Here is a 15190-nt window from a genome sequence, read left to right on the forward strand (position 1 = left end):
GAGGTCTAAAAAAAATCATGACTGGTGTAGAGAAAGTAGATAAGGTAGTGCTATTTCCTCCTCATAACATAAGAATTAGAGGCGACCATATGAAAAGAATAGGCATCAAGTTTAAAACATATAAAAGGAAATATTTCTTTTAACAGTGCACAGTCAACCTGTGGAACTCTTTCCCAGAAGATGTTGTAGAAGGCCTAGACTAAAACACAATTCAAAAAAGAACTAGATAAATTCATGGAGCATAGGTCCATCAATGGCTATTAGTCAGGATAGGCCGAAATGGTGTTGTTAGCCTGTTTGTCAGAATCTGGAAATGAACAACAGGGAATGGATCACTTGATGCTTACTTGTTCTGTTCATTCTTTCTTCAGCATCTCATACTGGCCACTGTCAGAAGACAGGCTACTTGAGTAAATGGATTTTTGTTTGGCAATTTTATTTGTGATTAAATTTTGCCTCATGTTAGGTAAAAAAACAAAATTCTACACTCAGTTCAAGAGAGTTTTTTTGTTTGTTTGTTTGTTTGTTTGTTATTTTTGTAAATGCTATGACACAAATGGGACTGTTATTTGCATGTTTTTTAACACTAGATCAAAATTATTTATATAACTTTTTTACAATACATATATTGTCAAATCCACTTACCTGATACAGTCGAAAGCATAATCCCAATAGAAAAGTGGTGAATGAAAATCCATATGATTAGAGTTAATCCTTCTTGAATTATTGATTTAAATAAATAGCAAACACATAAATATGCATTTCTCTTCTCTCAGAATAATAAATGCTTTTCAAGTTCTGGTTGGCTGAAGCTTTTATAGTTTGAAGTACTGAATTAGTTTACCATATATTAAATTACTTACACTGAATCCTCCAATTATATTGAGACACAATCCTTCATTCAGACAGTTGATGCTGAGCAGCCTGCAGTAGTCAATTACTTCCTCACAGTTCTTCCCAGTGAATCCTGGCATGCAGCTGCAAATACACCAGTGTATTTAAGAAGACTCAGATTTTAAAAGTTAATTGCATTTAATTCAGTTCCATAATACCATTAAATAATGTTCTTCCGGTAACAAAACAGATATTCTGTGTTAATACAACAAATAAACATGCTTCCAAGAAATTAACAATAAGTTGTTTGATTCTGGATATTTTCACTTCTGCACAGAATTAAAAATAAATCATTAAAAGAAATGCATTTTTTATAGTAGAGCTTAATATTGTCTGGGTAGTTAGGAATAAAATAATCTTTGAGCTAGGATGGTGAACTATATAAAAGAATTTGGAAGCTTTTAGAATAGATGAGTCTATTACTGAGCAGTGGGGAAAATGATGATAAATGAGATTTAGAACCCTCAGCATAGTCTTGCTACACTGATGATTAGTGCACATTAGTCAATAATGAAAAACTTGAGTTTGAAGAAAATGTGGGAAGCTTCTGCAAAGGATAATGACATGACTGCTATTGTGTTTGTTTAATTATAATTATAGATTTTCTTTTAAGAAAGAAACTAGCATTCTGTTCTGCGGTGGCAGTTTAGCTCCATTTTAAGACTATGAAGGAATGGTTAGCTCTGTCATGGTAGAGGAAGCTCTGTGAAGTTCCTATGGCTCACTGTCATATGTTGTCATGAGTAAGGTAAAGTCCTTTTTTATCACTCCTGCCACTTAAAAAAAATCCATACTGAAAAAGGATGAGATTTTCAATTTATATTAACTTAGCATTGTTCAAGAGAGACAGCCAAATATTGGAGAATAAGTCAATATTTAAGAGTTTCATATCTGGCCCAAATTATCAATATATAATATGTGAAAGCCAGATTATTAAATCATTCTTAAATACTGAGAGGGATAATCTTCCTTTGATGTACATGTCATTCTGTTAAATTCACTCCTACAAGCACTTATAACATGCTAAGAAGCAGCTCCTGGTGACAAAGTATAGCAGGGTTGGGAGGGAGTTTATGTGGGCCATGACAGAGGTGGCTGAAATGAAGAATGCTCCCGCAACTCAAGGCTGCAAAGTAATTCATAGGCAGAAGTTAATGAAATTTGCTGAGTTTATATTGGAGGCTATTTTGGTCCCTGTTACAGCCTAGAAACTAGAAACATTAAAGATGACGTAGAGCCATCTTTGTCTCTACTTCTCTTTGGCTGTGCCTCCTGACAGGTGGAGGACAGTCAGGTTCCTCATAGTTCTCCAAATTAAAAAAATAATAGTGCCAAGTCTAGCTTAGCAGTCTATTTAGCCTTTTAACATATAGACAGTAGTAGAGAAAGATACTTTTTCTATAGAATTTTAAAACCAGCCTATAGAATTCTATGTATCAGTGATCAAATTTTTTAAACCAGCCTAGAAAAATTAATAGAAACACTCTACAGTATTGAGTTCTATAAGCTGGTTTAAAAAAATTCCAAAAGGCAGTAAATCTTTCCCTGTTAAACTCAGTAGGACTTTCACATAAAGTGGCAGCATATCCAAATCAAGTCTGGCCAAAATCTTCCCCTCACTTCAAAAATAATACAACAAAAATATTATTTGTCACCCCAAGCAAATAATACAACAAAAATATCAGCTCATCTGATGTAGTGAGTTTTACCCACAAAAGCTCATGATGATACTAAAAATATTTGTTATTACTCTCTAGGGGTGTGTCTGGAGAGCAATGCTATTTTGGGATACTTACAGTATCCTGAAATAACATTTTCCACATCTTGACAGCTTTTGAAATAACGATGTGCTATCCGACATCCCTGTAAACTTCGTTCCTCAAGGATTAAGGGATGTTTTGGAATAGGACTAAAAATTAACTCGAAATAAGCTGTATTGTGCACTGTAGATGCACCCTAAGGGCATGTCTACACTAGAGGTATATCTACACAACGGGACGAGGTCAAATTAAGATTTTCAAATTCAGCCACGTTAATTGCGTAGCTGAAGTTGAAATACCTTAACTCAACTTTTGGCACTGTCCATACTGCAGGAAGTGGAGTTGTTAATTTAGCTCCAGCTCTGTTTGATGTTAGCATATTTAAGTGAAGAGACAGCATATAGTAATACATAGTGATGTTAATATTAGACAAGGCCTTGTCATAAATAGAACAAAAATTAATGTTGAAAGATTTTGTAACTTTGTTAAAGGAACTAGAAGTATCCTTTTTTTCCATGCTGCAATTCTGTAAATGTATTGTTTGTGTGAATGAGAGAAAGAATGTTTTAGGAGAGATAAGTGTGACGACCACTGCATGCTCAAATGGTCAGAGGAGCATCTGGAGACTGAGAAGCACCAAATAATTATGAATTAAGTGAAAGCACACTGAAGACACAAACTGGAGTGAGGCAGATAAACGAACCCTGAAGTCAGTGGCAAGCACCCCTTGATATGGAACCAATAACAACTTTCGCTGGAAGACAACACCCCTGAAGGGTCATCAGCATATGGATATCAAATGACTGTGAGGACAACTTCTTCCCGATAAGCATGTCGTAAGAAGCTTGATTGTGATGCTGAATAATAGATAAAGGCCTGACAAAGCAAAATGCATAGAAGGAAAATCCTATAAAGGATGGGACGTCTTGTATGGTTCTTCGGGTTCTCATCCTGCTAACTTTGGAGCATCAGTATGGACTGGCAAGAACCAGGTTCCTTTCTTGCACCTGACCTATCTGGCCAATAGGTTCAGCCAAGCAATAGATTGGCAACTATTGTGTCAGCACGGGGCGTGTGTGTGTGTGTGTGTGTGTGTGTGTGTGTGTGTGTAAATGCATATGTCACTTTGTTATATTATCAAAACATGCAGCGTATTGCCTTATCTCCCTGAAAAAGATCCTGTGTCCTTCTTTCAAGTATAACAAGGGATTTTTGCCCTTCCTCATGCTCTGAAAATCCAGGGGACTGTTTTACACACCAGTGTAATTGAAGTTGTATCAGCTTGACTACAGACAAAATTTCTTTTCTGACAAGAACAGTACTTAAAATGGCAAATCAGTATTTTTCTTCTGGCAACGTAAAAAGCCTTTGGATATGAAATGAGGAACACTGCAGTTTTCAGTCCAGTCTGCTTAAACAACTGAAGAAGTCGGACGACAAGTCAGATAATAAAGAAATATATATGTCTTGATGAGGACCCTGTGTTACAGTGTACTTTTTCATTAGGGTTTATTCTTTAATTGTGTCCTGTAGATAAAGTCAGTAATACACGTCTGTAAAAAAGAGTGTGAGACAGCATTACTAATATACCTTTAATTTAAAAATTACTTTTGAGAAGTTTAACCATTTATATGGTCTAATATACACATTAATACATTATTATGGTAAGCAATTGTAAAAGATCTTCACTTGTACAATGATTGAGGGTTATTAGTATAAAGTTAAAATTTAAATACATTACCCTGAGCTGATTGTGTGTGAAGGAGAAAATTTCATTTAGAGGATGGGAAATTCCTTTTGAGATGTTTTTTGTTGCCCTGATTCAGCAATAATGTCTGGCTAAAATCTTCCCTTCACCTCAAAAATACCCTCAAATAAATAATACAACAAAAATATCAGCTCATCTGGAGAAGTGAGTTTTCCCTATGAAAGCTCGTGATACTATATACATATTTGTTAGTCTCTAAGGTGCCACAGACACTACATATACTATATACACAAAGCATATTACAGTATTTCAAGCATCAAGATCTGTAATTCTGACAAAGAAGTCTGTCTTACTAGATTTTCTGTCTAATGTTTGTGTCTCAAAATAAATTTGTAAAATGAGTGGGTGCATTCACTCCATTTGTTCAATAACATAGCTACAAGCAAAAATGCAAATATCACTTTGTGGTAACTATTAAAGGCTGAAGTTTAAATGACAAACAGTGAACTCTTTCGCCCTCCTTTTTATTTGTCACCATTGAAAGTTATTATATTTAAGACTGAATCAGGTTGCCATGTATACCTTTACCAGGGTTTTTTTTGTAACACATTTTTTTTTAAATGAACAGCCCTATTATAGAACTTATTTTATTGATTTGCTTCCGATTATGGTCATAGATCAGGTGAGAGAGGCACAGCTTCTCTTGGTCAACTTAATTGGCCTAGAAGCTGCACAGCATTACTGAGTCAATATAATTGGCCTAGTTATTTTACAAAACTGCCATAGGTTAAGAAATGAGCCCTATTTTTAAAGCTGCCTTTTGCAGTTTCTCTATTTGCCCAATTTACCTAGTGACTCAGGCTTTTAAACAAGCAAGCCAATAACAGACAAAGGAAGTGTAAATAAATGTAAATAAATGTGTGTACATAAAGAAATGTAAATAAATTGAGATAAATAAATAAGAAAGTGTAAATAAATAAACTCTCTTTCCTATATTTGTGACATTGTATTGTCCTAGATAACATGAATAATAGAAGCAGATAGTAAGGAAATAATCACAATCTATTGTGATGGATATCCTTGTTCACTGAATATTTGAATTCACTTTAAATTTTGCCATTTAAGAAAAAATACTATTATCAGATTCTTAGTATAAAGTTCTACATGATATAAAAACTGAAACAATGGAATTAGGATTCAAGGTAGTCATACATCATATCTGAAGTGAAGAAAATTAAATTGAACCGATTTGGTAATATGTTTAGAATAGAAAACAGCTGCTTTCCAAGGGAACAAAGGGTAGGTTGATAAAAGCTGAGCATGTGAGGGACAAAGGCAAAAAAAGAAGTTGAGAGTGAGCAGAACTAAATGATGCACTGACAGCTAAAAACAGAAAACTAAAACAAAGTGATGAGATCTTGTGCAAATAAAATATTCATTTGCTAATCTCAATCTCTCTTTTCCTTCACCTGCACTCTTATTCCCTCCTATAGAGAGATCCAAGCACAATGATCTTTTCTTAAATACTCTAGGGTGGCCAATTATTTTCCATATACTGAATTTTGTCCATAAAGATGCTGGAAGCTGACAGCAATTATAAACAATTAATATCTAAAAATATATGGAAAAATACCATTTTGGCCAACTCCTGCACTCATTGCTCAGGACAAATTCCCTATCATGTCACACAGGAGTTTTGCCTAAGACGTACAGGACCAAGCCCTTTGTGTGATGAAAAGTTAAAAGATGAACTGTCTACTGCCACACACATGCTATTTTGCTTACAGTGTTCTACTTTCTATCAATTCATCATTAAAAAGCAATATTTAATTCTCAGTGTTTTATAATCAGGCTTCTCAAACAAGTTTTCAGATGCCTGATGTGTTTGTCTTAATTCTTTTTGTATAGTTGCTTTTGCCTATGATACCAAGCTAATATTATGGTTAAACATGTGCAAAGTGTGCAAACAGTAGGGTGAAATCTTGACTACACTGAAATCAATGAGAGTTTTAACAGTGTTTTACCCTGAATAGTCACTAGCCCAAATCAAATACGTGTGAAGCTGGCTTAGGTAATCAACTGGTCAGTGAGACTTATTTGGTGCCTTTTGTTCACAGTCCACCAAGAAGTCTGTTACAGACTCCAGCTGAATCTCTTTATCTCAGTCTATAGACACTCATGCTTCTAGTTCTGGAGTTTCTAGGTGCAAGCATTACTGTAATGGCCAAGATGGTGACTATTATACCAGTATAAATGTAATGGGCTTAAAGTGCAGCAAGGGAGGTTTAGATTGGACATTAGGAAAAAATTCCTAACTGTCAGGGTGGTCAAATATTGGAATAAATTGCCAAGGGAGGTGGTGGAATCTCCCTCTCTGGAGATATTTAAGAACAGGTTAGATAGACACTTGTCAGGGTTGGTGTAGACGGAGCTTGGTCCTGCCTTGAGGGCGAGGGGCTGGACTCGATGACCTCTCGAGGTCCCTTCCAGTCCTATGATTCTATGATCAGTTCACTAGAGGGAGATTTTTTTCAACTGCTGGGTCTCTCATTGTTATTTTTCTTTAACTATATGTTACCCACAATTGCTTTTGCATATAACATTTTTAATCTAACCATGCACACATAAGAAAACATAGAGACAACTGTTTTAAAGATACAACCTATGTTTTTGGAATAAGTTCATTTTATATTCATTTTTTTAAAATGTAAGCTTCCAGAATCCTTTTAGACTGTTTTAGAAACATGGGTGTATTATGTAATGGATTGTATATGAAATAGTGTGTTCTAAACAGCTTCTTGATGCTAGCTGTTAGTGTACAAATGACCACAGTGTGTGTCCCATTCATCTCAGCTTGCTAGATCTTCCCAGAACTATATATCAATTATGTTCTCTTTTCCTCTTTGGGGAGTTATATTCAAAGCCCTACAAATGTATTTTAAACTTTTCTACTGTGAATCTTTTTCTGATGGACTAAAGCACTGTGGTTCTATACGTCTGTTATGTCATGGGCATGCTCATTCTAAGTTAATTTGTAGTATGTATGTTTCAGGCTTTTATGTACCCCAGGTTTTAATTCTCAGCTTTTATGAATACTGTAAATTTGTGAGGTTGTTTACTACACTTGAATAATGCTCAGCAGAACCTACTTTAAGGCAGCAAGATAAAAGTCAAGCAAGTGTGAAGAGTACAAATTGTACTTCTTAATGGTGTGAGAAAATAGCCATAAAGCTATTTAAAATGGCTGGAATTATAAGTCCATATATCTGGGTCACGTCTGTCATTTGCAAATAGATGCTTTTTTAGTATAGCCCTATTTAAATAAAGTAATATTTTAATATGTTGGTTAAAGAATCCAGTTGAGAACTACTAAAGTAGAGAACTACTAAAATCTATGAATTAGGAATGTCTTAGTCTTTTGAAAGATAATATAATCATCACACATACTGAATATGAGTAGTATTTCCGAAATTTAATTGTCTCACTAGTCTCCAGTTTGTTAGGAGTTATTTATTTTATCATTCCAAATTCAAGAAGAAACAATTTATAACTTCTTCTATAGCTTTAGATCTATTTTAGGACTTTTTCAAACATTTTTTTAAAATTACTAAACCTCATATCATATAGTACCAAATCATTAAGGGGAAGCTATTAAAATGAAAATTTAGTTTTCTGTGCTCTTTGTGACTAAGGATTTCTTTTTGCAATCAGCTGTATATCATCAAGTGATACAGTGAAGTACAGAAATAAATTCATTTCTTTATCTTACCAGCAATAATAGCTGTGCTGCTGATCTACACAAGTAGCATTATTTAAGCAGGGTGATAACTCGCATGGTCTCAACACATTGTCACAGAACTTGCCAGTGAACATTGGCAGACAAATACAGGTCACATCCTATGGAAATGAGAGAAATTGGAAAAACATTTTTGTCACATTCTAGGCAATGTAAAAATTCTTTCCTTTTATTGCAGTAGAGGTCCTGAGTAGGTCTGGGCCCCACTATACTCAGCACTATACAAAGGCAGAATAAAAGTCAGTCCCAGCTGCAAGTAGCTTACTATCATAATTTAAGAAAGGGGAAGCAGACCTATATGCCTCCCAGCACAGATTATGCAAGAACTGACTTTGTTGATTGAAATCACACCAGCTCTGAATTTGCCTGACTTTATGAAGTCACTATTGGTTCAAGCAGAAGGAACATTGAGTTTGTATAGTTTTTCTCATCTTCTATGTTTGCTCTTCTGTGAAAGTCTTGATTTAAGCTATACAAACAGTAACGTCGCACCACAGAAAACAACCCCAAAAAGAGCAGTAGAAATTTAATATGTTTGGAAGGTGCCAAATTATTATGAATTTATATGAATTTTTGTGGTAAGCATGAGTTTGGTGTGGCTTGGGATGCCTGAATTAGCTAAAGGATTTTGGGAGCAGGATTTTCTCAGCATCAGACAGTTGATGTGGAAATTTACTAAAAGTGCTGAAATTGAACTTGATAGTTAATTGAGATTCCAGCTGTGTCTGAGACTAAGTCCACACTGTACTTCTTTTTTGGAAAAAGGTAAGAAAATTGCACTCTGCAATTTGCGTACCTTTTTCTGATTTTTTTTTTTTGGAAGAGGCTTTTCCAAAATTTGTCCTGTCTACATTGGGCCAAATTTCAGACAAAATCTCTTCTTTCTGAAGAGCCTTTTTTCCTTGTGAAACGAGGTTTACAGGGCTTCCGAAAGAGTGCATCTACTCTTCTGCAAAAAAATGTTGGTATCCCGGAAAAACTTCATAGAGTAGATATAGCCTGAGTTTAAATATGGGACTTTGAAATGTCAGCTGATCGACCAGATCACAAAGTAAGGAAAACCTGTAATAAAATGCCCAGGATATATTTCTGGAATATGTGATCCCCTTTGAAAACAAAAAGGTATAAATACGAAGCAAATTAAATCAGTTAGTTAGTTCCCCAATTAACATTGGAAGAAATCCATGACTCTGTAAGACAGAGGGTCCCAGGGTAGCCCAAATACTGATATAAGGAACTTTTGTAGGATTTTTGAACCAGAATACCAAAGCGTAAGTCTAGATTACAGGCTTTTGTCGACAGAAGTTTTGTAGACAGATACTGTCGACAAAGCATCTGTCAACAAAGAGTGTCTAGACTACAGCCAGTTCTGTCGATAAAGCTAGTCAAAACTCTGTTGACAAAAGGCGTTATTCCTCATAGAATGAGGTTTACAGCCATCAACAAAACTGCTGAGTTCTGTCGACGTTATGTTGACAGAAATCGGTGGCAGTGTAGGCGCAGGTATAGTTTTGTCGACAAAAGTCCACTTTTATCAACAAAATCCTGTAGTCTAGACAAATCCTAAGCGAGAAAGACATTTTATAGTAAACAATATTTTGGTATTGACATTCTGATCTCTATATTTCTAATACAATATTATCTACTTGTATTTTGATTTGGGTTTATTACTGAAAAGAAGACAGTGTTGGCATTATTGTTTTTTTTTCACAGACAGTTATAGTAGCATCAGCACATAGTCTTATTGTAATCTTAGGTGAGCAGATACATGTAGTTATGTACTGATGTAAAATAAACTACTGAATCGCACCTCACAGTTAACGGATTTTACAAAATGTATAAGTATCTTGCTTATACATTCATAAAAGACTCAAAACCCAAAAGTACAGGATATTTAGACAGATAGGCACAAGATATCTATTCAGTTACATATGTAGACATTTATAGGTGTGTGTCACAGACATTCAATATATAATGATTTAGTCACAGGGGTTGTGGAAGTCATGGATTCCATGACTTCCAGTAACAGCCATGACTTTAGCCTGTGTTTCTCTGGAGCTGAAGGGTCCCCTTCCATCTGTGGGATCTGGGAGCTCTGGGGTACCCCTGGCATCATGGGCAGCCCCCAGAGCTTCAAGCTACCTCAGGTGGCACTCCTGGCTGTCACAGGTAGTGGGGACCCTAGATCTCCTGCTGGTAGGGGTACCCTGAACCTCCCAGCTTATGCAGATGGTAGGGGCCCCTCAGCTTCCAGATGTGGACTGCGGGGGATGCTGTAATTCCAATATCCAATCCATGGTAGGAGTCCCCTCAGTTTCTAGCTGCCATGCAGATGCCGTGTTGCAGGGTGTGTGGGGACCCATAGATCCCCATTTTGCCACAAATATTTTTAGTAAAATTTACGGACAGGTCACTGCCTCTGTGAATTTATTTTAATTGCCTGTCACTTTTACTATAATATCCATGATGACATCTTAGCTTTACTCAAAAGCGCCATATAGATGGACAATATGATGTGAATTTTTCTTAGTATTTGTATGACATTTAGACTTACATTTGACATATCAATGCAGGTAGCTCCATTCTGACATGGCCTTGAAGAACATTCATTGACATCTGCTTCACAGTCATGGCCAAAATATCCGGCCAGACATTCACAAACATATCCATGTTCATTATTCTGGCATATTCCCCCATTCAGGCATGGCTGCGAAATACAATGTTCAACAGGCTCTTCACAAAATGGACCTAAATGAAATAAGAAAAAAGTTAGATGGGATATACTGAGAATATTGCCCATCATAGATTCTAAAGCCAGAAAGGTATGCTATGGTAATCTAATCTGACCTTGTGTATAAAAGCCCATAATATTTCCAAAAAATAATTCACGGATAATATTTTTTAGAAAAAAAATGTCAGTGATGGAGACTCCATCATGATTGTTGGTAAATTGTTCCAATAGTTCATTCATTTTACCATTAAAAATATAATCCTTATTTCCAGTCTGAATGTGTCTAACTTCAGCTCCCAGCTACTGGATTGTATTATATCTTTCTCTGCTAGATTGAAAACCTCATTATTAATTATTTGTTTCCTAGGCAGATGCTTACAGATTGCCATGAAGTCATACCTTGCCCTTTTCTTTGTTAATCTAAATACACTGAGTTCCCTCAATCTAGTAATATGAAGCATGAATTCTAAAATTAATCATTCTTTATGATTCTTTCTTAACATTCTCCAATTTCTCAACATTATTCTTGAATTGTGGACACCAGAGAATTCAAGCAGCAGTTGTACCAGTTTCAAATATGCATAAAAATAACTATGTGGATCCTACTTGAGAATACCCAATTTATGTATTCCTGAACCATTATAGCTGTCTGGGACACCATTTCACACGGAGAGCTCCTGGTGAGCAGACTAGCCACCATGACCCCCAAATTATTTGCATTCAGTTCCTCTTAGGATAGAGTCTCCCATGCCATAACTATGCTTACATGCTTTGTTCCTCGTGTACAGTTTTACATTTGGTCATGTTAAAAGACCAACTGTTTGTGTCCATTCTACCAATTGATCCAGACCTCTATGGATTAGTTACCTGACTTCTTCATTGTTAATCATTCCCTGATTTTTTGTGTCATCTGCAAACTTTATCAGTGATGATTCTATATTTTTTCCAGGTTATTGATAAAATGTTATAGTGTAGGTGAAAGAACCAATCTCTGATGGATCCTACTGGAAACTCACATGTTTCATAAACATCTGCTTGTAACCTTGTGCTCCCACTGTCTGTTTTTAACATTCACTGAAACGCATACTAACACACTTATAATAGTCATCAAATGTGTGTATGAGATGTAGTGAAACTTATGAGCAACTTTATCTACTGATATACAACTTGTTCTACAGCTGCCAGAACAAATATTTTGCAGTAAAACTTGAGCTTGCAGAAATAGGGCTAAGCCATGTTTGCCTTCCTTTCACCTACTCTCTTTGGCTTCATTGAAGCCATTTGTTTCAGTAGGTGAAAACACTGGTCCAATTGCTTTAGGAAATACTAATTTATTTTCCTAACTACAGATAATATCCAGTGAAACCTTGGCTGTAGATTTTCTTTTCCTCATCACCATAGTAACTGAGCTATAGAAGGACATCTTTCTAAGAAAGGTAAAAGTACATTGCAACACATAACATCCAAAGCTTACAAATGGAGATGAGGTAACCAAAAATGACAGCATTCTAGCAGCATGATGCAATCTCTAAATGGACAGTATCAGCACATATATAAGGGAACATTTGAATCACCAAATTCAGGGGATTGACCATTTATCTTCCATTATTATATTAAATATTGTACTTCCATCTTACACTTTATTATAATATGCTCTTGAAGCACTCAAAGATGACTTAGTTTTGGAAGCAGGCAGAGGTTACAACTCAATGCTTATCATAATGAACTTCTCTTCAGCTTTAGATTAAGCTGACATCAGGGTGCTCTTGATTGACTTACACAACAAAACTGAAGTAAATAACATAGAACTATCTTGTCTTTAATCATTCCTCCCAAAGGGAACCCAAAGAGTAGAGCTCTACTATTCAAAATAACTGTATTCTTGGGCTGCTCCCACACTTGTCCCAGCCCATGCTTCCTCTATGAAAGCCTGCATGTGGTGCATGTCTTTGTATGCTGATGCTGCCCAACTACTGACTCAAAATTCTCTCATGGGCCACTGGATCTCCTTAACAGATACTATGGAAAAATACCTCACAAGCATTTAAGCTCATAACTTCCATTGTTTTCAGTTATTGTTAGAGGCTCGTGAAGCAAGGTTTTCAGGAGCGGTCTGTGACGGGGGGACTCACCCCCGCACTAACAGAGGCAGGATCCACAGCCCCGGACCCCGCGTGGAAGATCAGGGGGTGCCGGGAAGCCGGCGCAGCGTGGCAGGGCAGCCAGCAGAAGCGGAGAAAACTAAAATGGCGGGTGCGCATGTGCCCAATAGGCAAGAGGCTAGCGGGGGGGGCGGTAGGACCCAGGGAGACGGCGGCGGCCCCAGGAAGGGCGGGGGTGGGAGGAACGCCGAGCGGGAAGTTTAAAAGCAGGGAGAAAGAGACAGGAAGGGGGGAGGCAAGCGGAGAGCAGGGGAGATTCTGCTCTCAGCCTCCTCCGCAGGACGGACTGCGGGACCAGCAGGGGACCCAGCCCGGAGAAGACCCGGAGAGGAGCCGGCCGACGGGGGCAGCCGAGGTGGCCCGGACAGGGCAGACGGGGAGCCCTGCACTAGGAGCAGTGCCGGACCAGCCAGCGACCCGGAGCAGCGGTGCGGTGGACACGGCGCCAGGAGAAGCCGCCGGGGGGGCGGCGAGGGCGTGAGGGAGGGACTGTCAGGCGTGGACCGTGGGGACGGCACATTAGAAGCCGGGAGCAGGGGCAGATCAGGGTAGTGCCCCTTGAGCTGGAGGAGACCCCAGGGCTGTAGTAGGCCACCCGGTTACACGGTCGACAAAGGCTTCCCTTATCGACTGCACCGCATCTAGACTGCGTGCTGTGCCGGATCAGCTGATTGTCGGCACAGTGTGGCAGCCATTTTTATTTTAATGAAGCGGGGATTATTTAAATCCCCGCTTCTTTCACTATGCCGAGTAAACTATTTTATATGGCTCCATCAACAGAGCCATGTAGTCTAGACGCACCCCCAGTGACAAAAATTGACAAGAAAAAAATGATTGACTAGACACTATTCCCTTCTCTGGAGGCATCCAGGCCCAGTTGTCAGCTTCTTCAGAAGGGACAAAGAAATTCAGAGCAAACTATACTTACATGTCTATTCAAGAGTAAACTATATTTACATTAATATATCTACTCTGCATAGGTGTCTAGCAGACAGGAGTTGTATAGCTCCAAGTAATCAGCTTTGGCTGGTGTTGGGTTACAAATCACTTTAGTATTGAGGGGTCACCCTCAGCTGATTGGAACTTGCTAAGCTAGGGGACTGGATGCCATACATCTGTGAAAGCAAGAAGAGAGTGGAGAGTTGTCCTAGCCAGAAGGTGTGGACTCTTGCCAAAGTTTCCTGGTCTGGTTTAACCTGTTTCTGCCCACTGTTCAAAGATAGAGCTACATTATGCTTCAGTAGGAGTCTTTTTGTTATATCAAAGTGCTCAAATAAGAGCTGAATTCACTTGTGGTGGGACAGTGGTTTGTCTGGCCTGCAAAGAGATGAAAATCACTATGAGAATGATGGGCAAAGGTCACAGCAGAGAGAGAAGTGGCACAAGGTGACTGACAGATAGCGAATAAGCAGCTGGAGAGTTGGAAAACAGAATGAGCCGTTAGCAAGGCAGCAAGGAACCATAGCTGGTGGAGAGTAACCATGGTTGCCAGAGTGCCCAGCGGCAAGGATAAGTGGCTGATGGGGCAGTCAGCCAGACTGAGATGTTAGATCAAGCAAGGTGCTTTCTTCTCAAAGTGGGAGGTGAAATCACACAGATACCCTGAATACACCTCTGAACCCTGAATCTTCACTAATCTAGGACAACCACTGTGAGCAGGCTATGGAGAGGGAGAAAAGAGAAGTGTAGAAAAGGAATTTGTTGTTGTAGAACTCAAGAAAATGAAGTAGAAAGAACTGCCCTATGCACTCGGGGCTGGGTGTCCTGCCTACAATTTTCTGATGATCATTTTGCTTGTGGAATTTTCCATAATTAATATTGAGTGACTTCCCTCTTTTCATTGAAAGTTTATTTTCCACACTCAGACCCTGTGCTTGCCAGTTCTGTGTTATATTGAACCTGGAAATGGTTACTGCTGGCTCCACTGGCACCAAGGTAATATTTAGGAGGGGGAGATCATTGAGCATCCTGGATCAGTACCTTTCACAAGCACATCTTGAGTGATTAAGTTGGGGAAACAATTGTGTTCATATTTTTGGGAAATCAGAGTTTGTATAATGTCAGGTTTGTTGGCCCCTGAATTAGAAGCTGAAGTGAATGAATAGACAAAAGCACTTGGAACAAGTATTGGAAAGGGCT

The 15190-nt window shown here is 38.0% G+C and overlaps 1 protein-coding gene across 1 annotated transcript in view; it reads right to left on the reverse strand.

The window, feature by feature from the left end:
- LOC102461967 (protein eyes shut homolog) overlaps nt 1–15190 on the reverse strand; it is a 166894-nt gene that overhangs the window by 76661 nt on the left and 75043 nt on the right. Inside the window, exons 3-5 of the mRNA XM_089776927.1 lie at nt 10713–10906; nt 8132–8259; nt 864–978 (exon numbers count right to left, since the gene is read on the reverse strand). Coding sequence (XP_089633053.1) covers nt 864–978; nt 8132–8259; nt 10713–10906 — 437 coding nt within the window. The remainder of the gene's footprint in view (nt 1–863; nt 979–8131; nt 8260–10712; nt 10907–15190) is intronic.

The sequence above is a fragment of the Pelodiscus sinensis genome, chromosome 3, assembly GCF_052426305.1.
Source record: "Pelodiscus sinensis isolate ZL-2025 chromosome 3, ASM5242630v1, whole genome shotgun sequence".
Classification (NCBI taxonomy): Eukaryota; Metazoa; Chordata; order Testudines; family Trionychidae; genus Pelodiscus; species Pelodiscus sinensis.